Here is a 21,317-nt window from a genome sequence, read left to right as displayed (position 1 = left end):
TCCAAAGATCCTACCAGAAAAGCCACACTGTTAAAGCAGTTAACGGTACAGCGAATGGGAGACGACGAAGACGTTCGCGAATATTTGTGCAAGTTTTTCGATACAATGGACAAGCTCAGTGACATGGAAGTGAACATCAATCCCGATTTGTTAACAGTGATGTTACTGTATAGTCTTCCACAGAATTTCGAAAACTTTAGATGTGCTATCGAATCGCGCGACGAATTGCCCGCGCCGGAAACGCTTCGCATCAAGATCATAGAAGAATACGACGCCAGGAAGAACGACGCACGTGTTTCGTCCCAGGGCGCCATGATCGCCAGACGCTTTGATAAAAATAGGAGTATGAAAAGCAAAAAGGAAAATACGTCACAGAAGAAACCTTTCAAATTTAAATGTCATCGATGTGGAAAAATCGGACACAAGGCATTCGATTGTTATTCGAAAATAGAGGGAGATAAAGCGTCTCCAGATAAAGGGAGCTCCAAAAAAGGAAAGATGGCTGACGCTGACGACGTGTGTGTCTTCGCATGTGCACCAATGAAGATCCCGGATGAAGCGGAAGTATTCCAGGCGAAGGAAGCTACTCAAAACAAACCATGGTGTTTAGATAGCGGATGTACCTCTCATTTATGTAGCGATTCGGATATGTTTACGCATCTCGCAAGGATCAAGGATAACAAGTTAAATCTTGCAAATAATTCGTCAACGATGATAATCGGAAAAGGAACTGTACGTCTCGAAGCGGAAGTCGACGGTAATTCTAAACATGTTAATTTGAAAAATACCCTACACGTGCCCGATCTGCGCACGAATCTATTGTCGGTAAGCTTGATTACCGACGGAGGGTTCAAAGTTATCTTTGAAAAGAAATCGGCAAGGATTATCGACCGTGACGGAGTCACAAGACTCGCGGCTAATCGTATCGACGGACTGTATTATCTACAGGAAGGTAGACATGATTGCCGGGCTGCGGGTGTAAATAAATTCGATCGAACCTTCACTGAATCTTCAACGGAAATGTGGCACCGCAAGATGGGTCATCTTAATATAGGAGATCTTTTAACGTGCAACCACGAAGGAATCATACGTGGTATGAAAATCGTAGACGCCGAACGCGATTTCAATTGTGAAATATGTATTCGTGGTAAGATGACGAAGACTACATTCCCAAGGAAATCAAACAGAAAGACTGAACTCTTGGAATTAATACATTCAGATGTATGCGGCCCCATGAAGGCTGAATCGATCGGGAAGTCAAGATATTTTGTGACTTTTATTGATGATCATTCGCGATGGTGTGTGGTTCGAATGCTCAAAAGCAAAAGCGAAGTATTTAACGCCTTCAAAGAATTCAAGGCATTAGTCGAAAATCAGACCGGACGCAGGATCAAGTGCTTGCAATCGGACAATGGCAAGGAATACGTCAATCGGGAGTTCGACGATTTTCTAAAGAGAGAAGGAATCAGACGCAGACTGACGGTGACACACACTCCGGAACAGAATGGAGTTGCAGAGAGGAAGAATAGGACCCTCATTGAAATGGCCCGATGTCTGCTGATTCAATCGAATCTCTCACCATCATTCTGGGGAGAGGCCATTAATACGGCAAATTACATACGCAACAGATGCCCGACTAGTAGTCTCGGCGGAAAAACCCCGCACGAAAAATGGACAGGCGACACGCCGAGCGTCGGATACTTTCAAGATTTTGGCTGCTCAGTGTATTTCCTGGATAGAAATCCGAACAAGGGAAAATTCCAGTCACGATCCAAAAAGGGGATCTTCGTCGGATACGCTGAGAACTCTAAGGCATATAGGATATGGATTCCGGACGAACACCGAATAGACATTACGAGAGACGTAGAATTCATGGAAGTGCTGAAATCATCGAGCCAAAAAGGCAACGAACGCTATCTTGACGAAGAACTTACCAACGATCGAACAGAAGTCGAGTTTCCAATAGTAAGTGAAAGAAATGAAGACCGGGAAGACGACGGGGCGATGACACGATCGAGGACGACCATTCAGTTGAAGACCAGGAGGTTCAAGCTCCCGACTTACGGATTGAAGCAAGAAGAGGACGTGGAAGACCTCGAAGAGTGATGACCGGATTCAGGGGAAGACCCAAGAAACAGTATCAAGTTCCAGGCAACTACGCTGAAGAAACAGAACTCACTATGACCGATGAAGCAGACGATGCTGACGAGACAGAATTTGCAGCGACCAACGAAACAGAGGATTTCCAGTTCTCGTATCTCGCTGAAGTATCAAGTAATCAGCGAATGCTTGAAAGGGCCTGAAGCGGCTGAGTGGATCGACGCGATGGCTGTAGAAATGAAAGCTATCATCAGAAATGATACCTGGACGCTAGTGGATCGCCCCAAAGAGCGCGAGATTATCGGCAGCCGCATCGTATTGCGTAATAAGATGAATCAAGACGGATCTCTAGAACGAAGAAAGGCTCGTATAGTTGCTCGTGGTTTTTCACAACGCCCTGGCATAGACTTCAATGAGACTTTTGCACCGGTCGCACGTATCAGTTCGATTCGCATCATATCTGCTCTGGCGGCTCAACACAACTTGAAGATACGCCAGCTGGACATCACGACATACCTACATGGGGAACTTGAAGAAAAGGTTTACATGGAAGTTCCAAAATTTTCTGTTCAGACTCTAGAGAGAATAATTGCCTCCGAGAAAGACAAAAGAATCGTCGAAAAGGCTGAAAACATGCTACGCAAGTTAAAGAATGGAGATAAGGTTTACTTATTAAGAAAGGCTCTCTATGGACTCCGACAAACCAGTCGTTGCTGGCATGTAAAATTGTCTCAGGAGATTAAAAATTTTGGATTAAAGCAATCTTCAGCCGACCCTTGCGTATTTTTCGCTGGAAAGAGCGAAGACATAATTATCGTCGCCGCGTATGTCGACGACATCCTGGTGGCTTCTCGAGATCCATCCAAAGTTGCCAAATTTACTAAATATCTTTCTAGCAAATTTCAGGTCAAGGATCTCGGAGAATTAAAATACTGTCTAGGCATCGAGTTTTCTCGAAACAAAGACAACGTTACGATGATCCAGAGAGGATACATTAAAGATATTCTAAATCGATTCGGAATGGAGGACTCCAAGCCCGTAGCTACCCCGCTAAACAACAGTATCAAACTGAAGGAAAGCGAGAACTGCCCTGCGACGCACCTACCATTTCGAGAACTAATCGGTATGTTTACTTAGCTACCTGTACTAGACCCGATATCGCTTTTGCAGTAAGTTCATCTCAGCCAGTTCAACAACTGTTTCGACGAAACGCATTGGAAAGCAGCGAAACGCGTATTGCGTTATTTGAGAGGAACCTCGAATGTTGGTCTATCCTTCAGAAGAACCAAGGAGCATCTCTCAGGTTACACGGACGCTGATTGGGCCAACAATTTAGACGATCGACGTTCCTACACAGGTTACGCGTTCTTATTGAACGGATGTCCCGTATCTTGGGAATCCAGGAAGCAGAGGACCACAGCTCTTTCGTCGACTGAGGCCGAGTACATGGCCATTTCAGACACCGTGAAGGAAGCAGTATATCTTCGAAGGTTCATTGACGATCTTGGTTTTGAACTGCCGACAAAGTTAAAGATCTTCAATGACAATAATGGAGCTCGGAAATTGGCCGAAAACCCGGTATTTCACGCCAGAACAAAACATATCGATGTTCGTCTAGTATTGCAAAGTGTAGCTCTGGAAATAGATTACACCCCTACGGAACTGATGGCGGCTGATGTTCTCACCAAGGGTCTCGCTAGACTGAAGCACGAGAAGTGTCTCGATCTTTTAGGTCTTAAACGTATTTGATTTTGTTTTTTGATAGGATATCGCACGCTTATCGAGGGGAAATGTTCGAAGTATCGTCTTATGAGGCGATTCCCGTGGCGACATCCGAAAGACTTGGAACAAAAGACCTTACGCATACCCCTCTGGCACACATGTCTTTTCGTTACACATGTCCCTTTTGTCACACACGTTTCCCTACCACTTCAGTTTTGTCTTGTACCGTGGACACGCTCACATCGTACCGTTTACTAATAAAGCAACGCTTACGGAATCTCGGCATATTTAATCTCATTCCACTCCCTGTATATTGTCCCTGCATCGCGGCCTCATCTTCATATTAACATGGGAAATAGCCATTATTGCATGTATTAAAATATTTCGTGTCGAGTGTATGTAAAATAATTGTATGTAGATAATTGAGATAAATATTTAATAAGAAACACTAATAGACATTTTTTAAAAGCATTTTTCCTATCTTCCTTAAATATCTTCTTATATTTTTAAAGCTTATTTATTAAATTTAAAGCGTTCTGCATTTGTAGCAAAACATATTTTAATATTAGAAATACGTTGCACCGTAACATTACTATAATCTTACATTGTAATAATTTAACGTTGATGCAAGCTTTTAGTAGTGATGCAAAAATACTTTGCAACTTCTATGCAATATTACAATGTTTCAATGTTAGGTTTATGCAATATTTTTGCAATTTTTTAGTGCTGTATGGGTTATATCTTCTCGAAGTGGAGCCCTCTTCGTAGAGGAGTGTGTCCACGCATGCATTTTGCAAGAGAAAGCAATGTTTATTCTTAGAATAGGTCAAGGTTAGATAAAATTTCATGTTTTTGCATATCACAATAGAAAATAAGTCTGATATTCGTAAAAAATAATATATCCAAAATAAAATGTTATTGTCTTTGAAAAATTGTATAATAAAAATATATAAAAATATAAAAAATATATAAAAAAAATATATAAAACACATTCTCTTCACAATATCTATGACATTAATTTCAGTTCATTTTAAAATTTGTTGAGTTATTTCTGTAAAGTTTTCACTACAATCGCGCAATCAGATTATTCGTAAAAAATTCACGATTTTCATCGGATGATTCGTCCAAGTTATTGTTAATTTCCATCAAATTATCATCTTCGATAAGAATAACGAAAAATAATCTTCTGAAGTCATAATGCGGAAGTCATAGTGCATAAGTCATAAGAACGATATTAGATGATGGCTGCGTTCAGTAAAAAATGCTACTTTGCAACAGTTGTAAAATTCGTGAATCTGATTGGCGTATGCTCTTAATTTTGGCCGAATCTAAGAGCATACGCCAATCAGATTTAAGAATTTTACAACTGTTGCAAAGCAGTATTTTTTGCTGAACGCAGTCAATGTTGCAAACTTCTTTTGATTATGAGTGAATCGCGGTTGCGCATTGTATCCGATAGAGGCGATCTTTTGTATCTTTTGTATATATCCCATTATGTATTTTAAGATCACATAATTTATTACATTAATATCACATCTCTTTCTAACTAGAATATCATATTTCATCTATCTCAGCATTTCTCTTTAGCAGAGTGTGTTGAGAAAAGACCAAAATTTGCTGATTATTACATTTTAATTCATACATAAAGAAAAGGAAGAAATACTTAAAATCATAAATCGAATTGATAAAAAATAATTTATTTATTGTATGTATTATGAAGAACATCATTTACAGTATATGTTAATAATTCGCAATCTACAATTGATGCGTTATTGAACGCACGTACTCTCACGTATCGCCTTAATTGCATCATACACATTAGTAATATTATTGCGTTGCAAAACAATTACAAATTGTTTAAGTTTCTCATTAATAAGAGATGCACATTTTCACTTAACTAGTAATACATATAATCAATACAATTTTCAAAATTAAATAAATAAAATAATATTGGCAATTTCATGTATAAAAAAGAAAAATTATCGGATGTCAATTTAATAACTCTTTATTCATTCATTACAACCTCAATTGTTAAATCTTAAATCTATAATGAAGCAACAATCGATTGTACAAGTTGTTCAATTTCCACATCTTTCTTCATTAGCGGCTTCCGCGCTGTAATGCGTAATATTATTTGATTATCTCACCGACAACTAATTCTACGATGACTTAATCCCAACGCTTTATTATTAATTATACTTTAATGATATTTTATTCGTATAAAAAATTTAACACGATATCTCAAAATATACGCTAATTAAAGCGTGCACGAACATTTTCAAAAATTTAAAATTTCATGAAAAATAAATCTTTTAATTGATTATCACCAAATTTAATCAATCGTCCTTTAATAATATTCTATTGACTTAAAATTTAAAAAAAAATTAGTATGATCACATAAATATCACAAAAATTGCTGAAGTTAGAGTATAAACGAACATTTTTTGAAAAATAGAAACTGTCTGAAAATCTAAAATTACATATGTATAGACATATTATTTAAATTTTAAAAAATGATAGTAAATAAATAATGAAATAAATAAATGAAAACTAAAAATATGGTATTATTTTACCAAAATTGTACTGTTTTACTGTATGCCAAAATGAAGTAAACAATTTTTAAGTTATAGACATTGAATAATATTACATACATACAGTCATATATTTTGAACATTTTTTTAAAAATGTATTTTTTTCGACATTTTAAAACATTTTGAACATTGGCATCGAAAATTAGAAAAAAATTTTTTCTACGAAAACAAAATTTCCTTTATAATGAAGCAAAGTAGACTTTTAAACGATTTTATCACTTAAATTCTTAATAAAATTATATAATTATAAAGTTGTATATTTTATGGCATTTTATTGGTAATATGTTCGAACATACATAAAAATCGACACAGAACAATATGTTAAAGTACCTCATAGTTGATCACAATCAATCGATTGATTGCACTTTAATACATATTGTTTGTTGTAGACTTCTTGTGTATGTTCACCAATATATTATCAATAAAATGTTATCTTTATTGACAAAAGTCACAAAATATTTCATACAAATATGTCCTTAATTGCCAGTAGACGATTTCCTAAAAATCATTTAAATTCTCTAATTTTAATATCAGTGAATCATTTAATATGATCATAGTATCTCTCATTAATCATAGCTGCCACTTTCTCGTTTCTCAAGATCGTCAAGTGATTACCCTCGATGTAATGTACCTCCACTTTGTTTTGAGTTACCTTAAATATTATATATATTTCGTTAAACGAAAAGTTTTGTTAAATTTAATTTATTAAATATACATTTGAACAAAACTTTCTCCGAAATACCTTGTGCAGACCATAATCCTCTTCAATCATATGTACATGTGACAATGTAGCTTTTAGCAACATTATGGGTGATTTAATACGCGGTAATGTAGAAGGATTATATTGTTGAGCAATGATTAAATGTTTATACACCGTTGTACACAATGTGTTCAGATTTATGGGTGAAAGTAATGTATTTATTGCTAAAAAATGTTTGGCAAAAATATTAAAGCGCTCCTTCCAAGTTTTATATTTCTTCAATTCCTGTAGAACCTGTCGAATTTATATATTCTGTTTTAAATGATTTTTCAAACCTTTTCTAGGTTTTTAATCTTTTTTGGTTTTATGTCAAATCTAACTTAATATTATTTTTTGTTCTAGCTAGTACTATATTGAGTTTAATTTGACATAATAATTTATGACTATTTACAATAAGAGAAAATAAATGAATTGTATGTGAACTTGCTGAAAGGAAATATTATAATAGAAATAGTCCGAGCTGTGAAAAGTTAGATTTTTAATTTTGATTATTTTCAAATGATTATTGATTAAATGAAAAAAATGTAAGAATCATAAGATGTTTAAAATATAAGACTGATATAGGAATAATATTTGTAACTAGAAATTATTTTTGTGTATATAAAAAAGGAGATTTTACCTTTCCACTGGATCCTGCTTTATAAATTTCCATCATAGTAATTAAAACGTCATTTTGAAGTTCTATGTCGCTGGAATTTGATATATAATGTTCGTACATTATTTGCACTTGATCCGGAGCGCCATCGATAAGTACAAGTCGTCCTTTAAAATTCATAGTTTCCAGTTTTCTTGTTAATTCAATTGCGATAATAGATCCGAAAGAATATCCTACCATTACAAAATTTCTTCTATCTTTTAATCTTGAGATTATGTGCTATAAAAATATTATTAAAATAATTCAGCAAATTTTATGTCTATCTTACAATTTTAAATTTTAATAAAAAACAATTTTTCAATCAAAGAAACACAAAAATTACAATTAGGATACCTCAAGAAGATAATCAACCGTCTCCGATAGTGTGTTCATAGCGTTAATATTGTTTGTGTTACATTGCAACGATGTCATCGAAAATTTAACGCTTGATGCCAAGTGATTAAATACAGTTACACAGCCATCGATTCCCGGTATAAGAAATACTTGGATCGTATTTTCTTCTTTTTTAAAGATATCTAAACAAACTTTCGTCATAAAATCTTTGTCTTGTACAATACCGAATAATTTCGCAATATTTGATTTCCTATCGATTGAATTTTCAATTTGCGTATTATTATCACCAGTGTTTGCATTGGAAATCTCATTAAGTTTTGCGAAAGTAAGATTCCGTATTTCTTGCACAGTAAAAAAGATATCAAATTCTCGTTCCAGGATTTGCTTAATTTCCACAACCATCATAGAATCCATTCCAAGCTCAGATAAAGATGTATTTTGGCTTATCTTTTTCATGTCCTTTACATCTATAAATATAAAATATATTAGATTTACTATATCTTATGAGAGAGTTTAGAGATAGTTATGAGAAATAGTTTAACACACATGAAATAGTCTGCATGCGAATACTTACTTAAAATATTAGCAACAGTTTTTATCATATTGTCAAATCTGGAAGATTCTGCTTTCTTTTCGGCTACAATCATGCTACTTACGACTGGCCGATTTTGAAGTAAAAATGTATCGAGTTCGTTAAGGCAGCTAGACATCTTTTGTTGCAAAGTACCGCCGATAACGAGTTCCTTATTCTCTTCTTGCATATCAGCAACAAGACCTACGTCACCTATAGCTCCCCACTGAATTGCCAATCCAGGTAATCCATCCTTCGCTCTTTTCTCACACACTCTCTCCATGACGGAATTAGCCATGCCATAATTAGTTTGTCCAGTGTTTCCTCTACCGCAAGAAACGGAAGAGAATACTACAAACTGCCGTAGTTTAGGACAGATTTTTCTAGACAGTTCGTCCAACATTTGCGTCGCCCAGGCCTTCGATTTGAAGGATTCCGCAAAGGTATTGATGGTTTGATTTTCCAAAATGTTGTCCTTCAGCACTACGGCCAGATTGAATATCGCATCTACCGGTGCTATCTTTTCCGCAGTTCGCAAAAGGTTTTCGCAATCATCACGGTTGGCAGTATCGATATTTTTTATAATAATCACATTTACACCGTAAGATCTCCACAATTGAACTTTCATGCGCTGATAACCATTTTTTATCCCAGTTCGCGAAATCAGCACGACGTTTTTAGCGCCTCGTAGTATTAGCCAATCGGTTAACTCCAAACCGAATCCACCTAGACCTCCTAATATAATATAGCTTCTATTACTGAGACAATAATAACAACGATGTGCAATAACAAGTTCGTTCAAAGATTGATCTTCCTCCTGAATCTTTAAAATTATCTAAAAATATATATTTATATATTAGAGAGATGTCGAGAGTAGTATTATAATATTTCAAATTGTTGTAATACCGTTTATAAATATTATAAAATAGTTATATTATTAATATACCTTTCCTATATGTTTCCCACTTGACATGTATCTAAAAGCCGCTTCAATTTCTGATTTTGGAAAAACTTTCACCTGAAGTGGTTTAATGATCAAATTTTTCAAACCGTTAGCCATCATTTTGGATAATAGAGACTTATGCTTGTGATAACCCAGAAATATATTTTCTAATAGAATTCCATGAAAACTAATACCTTTTTGAAACATGATCATATCTAGAGGATTGTTAGAAACAAGATCGAATTTGCCGATCTCCAGGAAACGACCATTTCGCGCTAGACAACGAATGGACGCAATTAGTTTTTCTTCTGACAACGAATTTAACACGATATCCACGCCGTAACCATTTGTTTGCAACATTATCATTTGTTCGAAACTGGTGTCTCGAGAATTTCCAATATACTTATCCGTAATAGTCGGAAACGTTCTTTTAATAAATTCTCGTTTTTCAGTTGTACCTATGGTAGTAAACACCTCGCATCCTTCATTAAGAGCTAGGTGAATAGCTGCTTGTCCAATGCCTCCAGTACCGGAATGTATAAGTATTTTATCGCCTTTCTTCATCTTCCCATAAATATATAAAGCCAAGTAACACGTGCTATAAACGCATGGGATTGTAGCAGCATCTTCAAATGTCCATGTATCAGGTATGTTCCAACATAAATCTTTGTCTTTCACAACGATGTTTGCTATACATCTAGAAAGAGCGAGAATATTAATTAATTGATGATATAATTGGTCAATTGATCAATGATATTTTATATAATAATTGCTTGAATAATAATAATATTTACTTGTTATCACGAAGTCCCATTACGCGACGTCCATTGGTATCGAATCCTACATATTCCAATCCAAGAGGTATACTTTGAAATCGTTCTTGCGACATTGCGGTCGGCAATGAATTTAATTTCGCAGTAGCTAACATTACATCTTTGAAATTGATAGATGAATAAACTATACGTATCAAATCTTCGAGCCGAGAATCAGATATTTCGTTTTCCATCCAACAAAATGTACTTAGATCACCACGAATCTATAAAATATAAGAAAATTTATTAATATATGTGACATACTATATGTAAAGTAAAATTTTAAATAGCAAATTTCTACATTACAGAAAACAAAAATATAATTATTATTAGATAAACTTGCGTAAAAGGAGATTCCGCTCGTATCTTGGCTTTCTTCGTTAATAACTTTTTTAATAAACAACGACCGACGACTAAAACCTTTTGACTGTTACTCAGGAGGATGACTTTGACAACATATGTCAAGGTCAAAGTAATACGAGCATGGTCCCCTTTTATGCAGATTTACCTATTATTGCGCATGTATACATATAGAAAGTACTTATATACTATTAAAATAACTTCGCAAAAATATGTGTATACCATTTGACAAACATAAGCGGAAGGTACAAGTTGGGCTTCTGGACGCGGTAATTGTAAATGCCTGTAAGATCCCCAGATTTTATTAGAGCGCAAAACATTAATAGTCATGTCTTTTTGTAATTGTTGCATATAAAAGGGATTTTGTAAAGAGAATTTAGGAGCGTTCTGATCTTGAATAAGTACACCTCTAACAAATTCGCCGCCTAACTCTTTCCTCAAACAGTTAATGAAGCCTAGCAAACCGCACTCAAAGTCTTTTTCTCCAACAATTATAATTCTACTGTCTTTAACAAGTTGATTCTCATCATTCAAAAGTAATTTTAATTTTTGGAGCCAATTAAAATTGTTATTATCTATATAGACAACAGTCATCTTTTTTATCTCAACTTTTTTCTTCAAAAGTATAATTACTTCCGTATCAGTGCGCTTTTCAAGAATAATATTTAATTCGTATTGCTGCAAATATTTTTCATAGTTAATTATGTTGTACTTTTCGCGTGTCAACAGATATCCACCTTCTCTTATGAGTGGTAAAAGTTTTTCTAACGAAATTTGTTTCGTCAAAAGATTGAATCCAACAGCTATTAACACTTTATCTAAAGATGCATTTAAATCTGCGATTGTAACATTTTGTGGCAATTCTGCTGAACTGAAACGACTCGATGATGTTAATAAAGTAACATTTGCCTGTATTAGTGGCATATCATTAAAAGCTTTAATTAACAGCGGAGATGATAATTCTTCCAATGTTACATTATCGATATCTTCAACTAATTCAATGGCTTTTATTTTAATGTTCTGATGATCTTCCAACGCAAGCTGCACCGATATTTGGATCGTTTCGCCTAAAGAAATCTTCGCATGATCATGATGAGCTACAAATATGTGTTCTTCAATAACAGGATCCTGGATTAATTTCCGGCGAGAAATCACGGTAGCTTTAACGCCTCGAATCTCTATTCCGCCAGATATAATCGTGTCTATTTCTTTGTATATTTGTATCGATAATTCTACAATGAGACAATTCAATCAATTATTTTATTACACAAAGATTCCATTATATTAGTGTCATTATAATGTAGTAGTAACAATGTGGTAGATAAAAAAAGAATAATGTTTTCAATATTTGATTTTAATGTTTTTAATGTATTTATATATTTAATTTTAAATTATTAATTTTTTTCTAATTGACCATGAACATACGTTTATCATCTTCTGTTACTATGTCCCGCAGCTTTAATGAGTGAAGCGCAGGATCGATCACTAATTTTTGAATACTTGTAGGAACATATAAGTTCCTAGTATCGTATCCAAGAATATGCAGTTGTAGCATAGTATCCATAAATGTTACCCAATTATTTGTCCAAGCAATATGTCCTTTGTTGCATGAAAGAGATGCGCTTTTTAATCCACGGAACCAGCCACTATACTGATAACCACGTAATTTTAATTCTTTGTAAATGTCTCGAGCAGTCATATGTTCTTCCTCATTATCATTCTCCGGCAATAGGTTGTTTGGAATCATTTCTTGTTCTGGATTCGATATAGTATGTACTATACCTGTTACTACAACGCTATCTCCTTCAATAATTTCAAATTTTCCGCTTTCTGTAATATTTTATATTTTTGATATTACACATAATTATGAAATCATATGATTTTAACGTTACTATTCAAGAATAATGTAAGAATGATGTAAATACTTTTTTGTATTGTAATTGTCAATTTTACAATGTTATTTGATAAATGAGTAGCACGAATAAAGCTTATATCTCGAAATATTATCGGCATAGTTGTGTATGTTTTTCCTTCTATCATGCTGATAGTTTCCCAAACAAGCGCAAGATATCCTGTCGCTGGTAGTAAATTTCTTCCATCGATTACATGACCAATCATATAATCGTAGCTCTCATTACTGAGATTGATTTCGATGTGTCTTTCATTGGATTGTATATACCTATGCGATTGATAAGTTGCCACAAACCAATCTTCAGAATGATCCCACCTATAAAGAATAATGTTTTCAATATTTGATTTTAATGTTTTTTAATGTATTTATGGGTATGTTTTTAATGTATTTTAATGTATATAATTTGTATATAATGTATATAATATGTATATAATTTTTTATAACATCAAAATCTTATTTGTTACAGAGTGTCCAAAAAAGGAGAGAGAGAGGGAGGAAGGGAGCAAGAGAGCGAAAGAAGGAGGGAGGCAGGGAGCGAGAGAAGGGAGAATCGAGGGAGTGATCAAACAAGAGATGATCGAGAGAGCGATCGGACAAGGGAAGGAGGGGAGGCTTGGGAAGAGAGAGAGAGAGAGAGAAATCTTTCTTAACATTGTATGTATATACCTGATAGATGGAGAGATCATAGGAGTTCCTCGACTAACTGGAAATTTCACTGGTGGATATAAATTAACGATCTGCGGCTGTAAGCCACAATTGTAAAGTTTTCCAATTCCTCGCATAGTTACATTGGTGACATTTTCAGTGCGCTGAGTCAATACGATATTCGTCACTTCTGGATGTAAAGATTCTTTCAAAATATGTTGCAGAATACCATCTGGTGCAATTTCAATAGTCACGGCGTTAATTGGGATTAACTTCGTTGCTTGTTTAAACAGAACAGTATTTAATATACTACGCGTATGATAGTTTGCTGAAGATAATTTCGTTGTCGTATTGGACCATTCGATGCAAGGTACAGAAGTACTGATCCATCTTGAACTTCGCTTTTTCGGTTGTGGTATTACTTTGTTCAAATTAAATAAAAGTTGAGTTTCCACGGATGCGAGATAATGACTATGATATGGTATATCGCAAGAGATTTCTTTGACGTTAATATTATTAATCTGACAAAATGAAATTAATTAATATAAACAAATATAAAACAAATTAAAATAAACTCTTAAATTTGTATATTTTTATAAAAAGACAAATAAAAAATTAATCTAATTAAAAATTGAATTCATAAATAATACCTGTAATTGTTTAATAAATTCTTTTATGGATCTTATGGGTCCAGTTACAATATTACTGTTTCGGCTATTGTAACACACTATTTCAATATTTGCTGGACATATATTTTTGAGGGATTCATAATTAAGATTCACAACTGCCATAGAGCTGTGAATCACATTTTCTTCGATACAGGCCAAACCAATAAAATATGCCGATAAAATAGTTTGTTCAATAGTTAAACATTTATCTGCATATGCACAACCAAGTTCACCAGCCGAATGACTAATCATATAATCTGCATTAATTTCTAAAGATGTTAGAAGATCTACCAATCCAATCTACAAAGTTATAAAATAATATTAAAATATAATATAAATATAATAATATAAAATATAAAATATAATATTAAAATATCTTTGAAGGCAGTTTCTAATGATTCACTTTATGTATACAATTTTCATATAAATTTATACATTTATAATATTTTACCTGAATAGCAACGATGCTTATAAATATGTGTAAACTGCTTTGGCATTCTTTTCCGTCTTGCTTTAACAAAATGTCCATAATATTTATATCATATGATTTTAAAGTAGCGTCACATATTTTTATAGCATTTGCAAAGGCATCAAATTTTAATAAATCTTGACCTGATAAAGTTATAATTTAAATGTTATATCATTTCATGATTTAAGTGTGCTATTATATATTAAATATAGAATATTTTATATATGTACCCATTTTTGGCCACTGCGCGCCCAAGGCAGAGAATATAAACCAAATAGGTCTTTTTACATTCCCATTATTTTGGATTTCCTTTATTGAATTTTGTTGCAAATTGTCCAATATAATATATCCTCTCCATGGATGATCCTCTATATTATATGCATATATATCGTGTAATAAACGAATATATTCGACATCTGTCGAATGGTTAGCAACCTACAAGACAAACAATTTTTTAAAATCTTATATACTAGACATACACTCTCAACAAAATTAAAAGATTATTTAAAATCAACGCATGAAGAAAAGAACACATTTAAATTCACATATCTTTATGAAAAAATATTCGTAGAGCGATATTAAAAAAGCTGATAGCCTCAATTTCTTAATAATTCAACGCGCGCAATAATTATTTTCACTAAAAATTTCACTAGAAGCAATGCCTTTTTTAAAACAACTTTACAAAATTGAAAAATGCTATGATGGCGTGTACGAGGAGAAAAAAATTTTTATTCCAAACAATTTTAATTGCATCGTAAAATGTAACATTTTCTCTTTAAAATGCGTTTTTAATCATAACGCTATGATTTTTTTTCATTAAATGATTATTTGAATTGAATAATGCATGTTTCTTATTTAAAAATCTGTATTGCAGCTGTTAATGGCATTACTCAAGATGCAGGCATGTCACAAAATCTATTTCGATTTGATTTTGTAATTTTATTATTATTTTATCCTTAACAGACAATCATTTCAAAGTTTTTATTTATACATACGATAGATCACAGACAATATTGTCTTTAATATATTGTTCTGAAAAGGATCTAAAATAGACCGAAACGTTTGGATGTACAATTTAATTATGCGTATTTATATTAAATGATATTATACATTTGAGAATTTCGCTCTATTTAAAGTGGTTTTTTTATGGTCCTTATAGCCTTTTTCTTACTTGTTTGATTTATACAGGGTGTCTAATAACTTTTTACAGTCCCGAAGTGTGAAGGTAGATTGGCTCAAATTAAGGAAGGTCCTCTACCAGTGATACCAGTTTCAAGACGCTGCCACCACCACTACATGTACAGGAAATAGCGCACACAAAGAAAGAGCCGTGTCCGTATCTGCTCTCTTCTATTACCGAAGCTAGCCGAGCGCTGGCCGTCGTGTAAGGAGACGGTTCTTTCTTTGTATGCGCTATTTCCTGTACATGTAGTGGTAGGGGGCAGCATCTCGAAATTGGCATCATTGTCCTCTACTGTTTTTCATTAATTAAGAAGATCGGCCAATCTGCGTGAGTAGAAGCGCATGGCGATGAGAGTTGTCCCACTGTAACCATATATTAGGTGTGCAGCGAAGTGAGTGGGGAAAGAGTAATAAGTCCGGGCCGCAATCATCATTCGCAAAACAGTAGAAGACTTTCATTCTTAATTTGAGCCAATCTACCTTCACATTTTGGGACTGCAAAAAGTTATCAGACACCTTGTATATATAGGATAAGGTGTATCCTAACATGTGGAACTCACTTCAGGGATGAATAGGGGGCACCAACAATGAAAAAAGTTCATATTAACATGTATGCTATTTGACCTTGTTACAAAGTTACAGGACGTTTAATATTTAAATAATCGGCAACCGATTACATTCATATAAGGTGCTCTAAATGGCTATCTCTGCTCTAAATGCAAGCATTCGCTGTATCAAAGACTGTCGCACTCTTTCGAATATTCCAGATGTATATCTGATCTGTTGGCAAGCTTCTTGTATACGTGCACGTAGAACTTCAACACTGGCAATAGGTGCAGAATACAATTGCCTTCAAGTGGCCCCATAGATAAAAATCCCTAAGGTGAAGCTATACAACAAGTTTGCTTACATCTGAAAGATATTACATATTACGAAATATCCTGATTTGCCGGTTATTTAAATATTCGTTCTGTAACTTTGTAACAAGGTCAAATAGGACATACGTTAATATGAACTTTTTTCAATGTTAGTGTGCCCCCTATCCATCCCTGAAGTGGGTCCCACATATAACGTATGCGACCCACTTCAGGGATATACAGAGTGTCCCATTTTAACTTGGACAGTAAAATATCTCAAAAACACTAAGCCCAGCAAACAAAAATGTTTCCGACAAAAGTTGTATAGTTTCGAGGGGGACATAAGGTACCATTAATTTGACCTTGAAAAGTTATTTGAAGGTCATATGAAGGTCTTAAAAAATTAACTTAATTATAGTGTTTTGAAAAGCTCTTGAGATAAGCTACACGAATATGTAATAAAAAATAGGGAGTTCCATTTAAGAAATTGAAGATGACCTTTACGTCACCTTCAAATGACTCTGCAAGGTCAAATCATTGCCACTATCTGATGGCCCCCTTCAAGCCATACAACTTTCGTCTGAAACATTTCTCTCTAAAATGCATAATTTATGAAATATTCGACCGGTTCGGGACTTTTGGGACATTCTGTATATGGTGGTGAGTAAGTTAAAGGTAAAGTAAAGATTTACCGTTAATTTAAATATTTATTAATATGAGGAAATGTTGTTCAAAAGTCGTTCGTCATAAAACTGATAATATACGATTTTAAGACGTACATATGAGGTATAATTCCGATCATGTAATCTTTCCATGATATATGCCTTGAATATTATCAATACTAGAATACTGATTTTTAAAAACAGAACTTGAATATGCACTTGAATATTCACTTCGTTATAATTTAATAAAAAAATCATAGTATTATGATTAAAAATGCATTTTTAAAGAGAAAATGTTAAATTTTATGATGCAATTAAAATTGTTTTGGAGAATAATATTTTCCTCATACGTCATTATGGTTAAAATTTTCAATTTTGCAAGTTTACTTTAAAGAAATGTTGCCCGTAGTGAAATCTTTGTTGAGAAACGTGTGTTGAATCATTGAAAAGTTGAAGTTTTCAGCCTTAAAATGCTCTCTTAAATATTGTTCTATTTTTGTCAAAGATACGTAAGTTTAAATTTGCACTCCCTTTTTATGATTTTAAATCATCTTTTAATTTTGTTGAATAGTATATTTTCTAATTATTGTAAATAATGTTGCTTTTGAAATAAAAACTAACATCATTTAGAAACGAATTTACTGATTCTTCAGTGCGTCCAGATAATATCACAAGTCTTGACAAACCATTGTCCGGTGTTGCGTTGTTAACTTTCTGTTTGGTATTCCATTCTAATAACATATGAGCATTGGATCCCCCAAATCCAAAAGAATTAATGCCGATGTAACCATTCTTAAGTGGTATTGCTTCTGTAACCACTTGTATGGCTCCATTTACAAGAGCATCTATATCATCTCGTGGTGATGTATAATTGAGATGTGGTGGAATAAAACCGGTTTCGAATGCTATTATTACCTTAAAAAATTATTAAAATTAATTAGATAAAAATACGTATTTTGTTATATGTTTTTTTTTTAAATTATCCGAATAATATCATTTTAATTGCAAACCTCTCATTAATTTGTGAAAGGATTAATATTTTAAAAACATTTTAATTTATGTGTATAAGTGAAAATTTTAATTTATGTGTATAAAAATCAATCGTCACAAATAAATAAACATTAAATTTCGAAATTCTTTTGCTCGCTCGTAATGCAGGAATAATAAAAAGATCTTTTTATTATATAAGAGATAAAATCATTTATCATGTACGCGGAATTTACTGTATATTATTTTCTTTTATAAAAACATGAAAATATCATTGGATAAATTATTTCCAGTCTACCTTAGCGATCTGAGTGAAACCACTGGCAGGTTCAGCGTGACCAAGATTGGATTTTACAGAGCCGATCATCAACGGAGCTTTTCTATCCTTACATAAAACAGTATAGATAGCATTGACTTCTTCAGGATCGCCAGCCCTAGTAGCGGTACCATGTGCTTCTATGTAATCTAGACAAGATGGTAATATATCGCATTCCTTGTAAAACTCTGTCAATAAAATGCTTTGTATATATGTCGATGGGAACGTTATTCCCTCCTGCTTGTATCCATCGCTATTTATTTTAATATGTTTACATGTAGCATAAATTCTTTTAGCATTTTTTGCCTTTTGAAGATATAGCACAGACAAGGTTTCACTACGCGAATATCCGTTAGCAGCAGCATCAAAAGGTTTGCAGCAACCATCGGATGACAAAACACCTAAAATAAAATATGTATTTTTACATACACATACAAAATCTGACGAGATATTAATTAATTTTAGCAAAACTACCAAGACGAGAGAATTGCAGATTTATGATGGGATGTAAGCATAATTGTGAGGTTCCAATTATGGCATCTTCGCATCGACCTGACATGATATCACGATAACCAAGAGCCATGGCATAAAAAGTGGAGCTGCATGCTGTATCGACTGTATAAGATGGCCCTTTCAAATCCAAAATATATGAAAGCATATTTGCTACTATAGATTTGCTACATCCCACAATGCCTAAACCGTCTACCTAATCATAGGAAGTAACGATAAATTTTTACATGTGAATAATGAATTCGATAACTCTTTATATCAATTATTTTCTTCTATATTTAATAGTCAACTTTCTTTACCTGAAGATTCTCATACATAAATCTCTCTTGCGATTCCAGAAAACTTGTTCCTATAATCACGGCTGTATTTTTTCCTCGCAATTGTTTTGGATTGATCCCAGCATCGACAATTGCTTCATAAGTATGTTCTAATAATATTCTCGTCATAGGATCGAGCGTGTGTGCTTGCTTGAAGCATACGTTAAAAAAATCAGCATCAAATTTTTCTATATTATTAATTGTTCCCATCCGTTGTGGTAAATCTGGATGCTCTAACGAGTTATGACTTTATAAAGATATGTGTTATAATACATTTATATAATACAATTTCTATATTTCTATGTTTTATAGTATATTTTTAATGCTATATATTTAATGTTATATTTTTTAAAATTTTAATTAAAAACATATTCTTATAATATTTTGTAATTATTGAAAAAGAGAAGACATATTTCATGTTAACCAATCATAAGTAAGATTATAAATTTTAATTACCCATTTTCCATCGGCCATGATCTGTTCTAAGAAGATCAACTTTATTGAATAGATTTTCTTGTAAATGATTCATATTATTTGAATCTGGAAATCTACCAGCGATACCTGAAATAACGATTTCATCGCCAGAATCAATATTAATGCACGATCTGTATGTTTCTTCCATCACAATAAACAATTATTTTCATATATGTTAATCTGGAATAATAAATGGAGTATATATACACATACATATATATATATATATATATATATATATATATTATTACGTTCGAGACGAGGACTTCGAGATATATCGAATACGCGCACTAAAGAGAACGACTGTTGCGGATCGCGTTAAAAGAACACTTTTAGGGAACACACAGGAACTTTAATTTTCTGCGAAACACAGAACATACACGAACAACAGATTAATAACATAATGGATTAATAACATAATAATGGCTCGTATATGAAAACCGGATAGTTTGACAACTATCTTTCGACTCAGCTGTTCTTTCCTTTTTAACAACCAGATGTTCATCGTTTGTAATACCGACTTGACGATCACGAACATCAGGAACGTAATAATATATAAAATGTTGTCAAGATAAAATTTGATATTTACAATATTAATGCGTTATAGTTTACTCTACAGTAGTCGACAAGTAATTAAATAATAGAACGTTAAACTGTTACCTATATAAGTAGATTTTTCCTTTTCATTATGTTAATTCTTGTGACTGTATAATCACTAATAATGTATCATATCATGTTGTATTTTTAGTCTTCCGTGTCAAGCTCGGATCATTGTTTTTTAATTTCGCATGCTCTTACTTTGTCATCCGCCATTTTAAATAAAGTTATCTCGCAAACATTGAAATAAATCGATTCTTAAAGTAGAGATTCAAAGCTTTATTTTCATTTTCTACAGACCTTTCTATCTTTATTGCTTACAAAGTTATTTGAAATTTGGTGATTTTTTCCCCAATTTTAAGTGTACCGCTTTTTTTGGACTGAGATGTCGCATTGATAAATTAAAATTTATATATTTTTTTCGATTATATTATATTAAAAAAATTAATTAATTAATAAAAAAAATTACTATTAATTGATGAAAAAGAAAGGTTTGCTGTAAACAATATAAAAGAGAACAGGAAATGATGAAGTAAATTAAAACATTGAATTGCGTCAATTGTTAGTATTCATTTACGTATCTTTTTAATATGATGCATGCAACTGCTTAACCTTGTTCTAGTTATGGCAAATGTGTCTAACGTTGGCATTTAATGAATATAAAGTTGAAATTAGATAAAAGTTTTAATTACGATTTAAAAATATGCATACAAAGATTAATATGTTTTTAAAATTACTATTTTTGAGATGCACGAGAATAAATGTTTTAATAATTTATAATAATAATTTAGAATAATAAGCTTATAATAATTTAAAATAACAAGTTGCATGATATAAATTATTGCGACCTTATATTCTGCTAAAGATCAGACAT

At 33.0% G+C, this 21,317-nt stretch overlaps 1 protein-coding gene across 1 annotated transcript; it reads right to left on the bottom strand.

Annotated features, from left to right (window-relative positions):
• Positions 1–6,674: 6,674 nt before the first annotated feature.
• LOC112637552 (fatty acid synthase-like) lies at positions 6,675–20,452 on the bottom strand. The gene is made up of 20 exons (XM_025407568.1): positions 20,436–20,452; positions 19,829–20,026; positions 19,355–19,605; positions 19,020–19,251; positions 18,528–18,946; positions 17,864–18,157; positions 14,772–14,976; positions 14,524–14,684; positions 14,055–14,372; positions 13,426–13,925; positions 12,773–13,074; positions 12,273–12,677; positions 11,070–12,079; positions 10,470–10,711; positions 9,679–10,372; positions 8,736–9,567; positions 8,162–8,628; positions 7,793–8,047; positions 7,156–7,407; positions 6,675–7,065 (listed from the first exon to the last, which is right to left on the bottom strand). Exons 2-20 carry the CDS (start codon positions 19,992–19,994, stop codon positions 6,952–6,954), a joined length of 7,119 nt encoding a protein of 2,372 aa, XP_025263353.1. The 5' UTR covers positions 19,995–20,026; positions 20,436–20,452; the 3' UTR covers positions 6,675–6,951.
• Positions 20,453–21,317: the final 865 nt, after the last annotated feature.

This window comes from Camponotus floridanus, unplaced genomic scaffold (genome assembly GCF_003227725.1).
Source record: "Camponotus floridanus strain SB8 unplaced genomic scaffold, Cflo_v7.5 scaffold18, whole genome shotgun sequence".
In the NCBI taxonomy this organism is placed as follows: domain Eukaryota; kingdom Metazoa; phylum Arthropoda; class Insecta; order Hymenoptera; family Formicidae; genus Camponotus; species Camponotus floridanus.
The sequence above is the reverse complement of the archived record's forward strand: the minus strand, read 5'-3'. Positions and strand labels throughout refer to the sequence as shown.

Bases quoted from the DNA above. Each gene is read 5' to 3' on its own strand.
- LOC112637552 (XM_025407568.1), bottom strand. From the start codon at position 19,994: ATGGAAGAAACATACAGATCGTGCATTAATATTGATTCTGGCGATGAA. The intron at 19,252-19,354 runs GTAAAGAAAGTT...TCCTATGATTAG, and splicing joins TTATGTATGAGAATCTTCAG to GTAGACGGTTTAGGCATTGT. The intron at 7,408-7,792 runs GTAAAATCTCCT...TAAATTCGACAG, and splicing joins AAGCAGGATCCAGTGGAAAG to GTTCTACAGGAATTGAAGAA.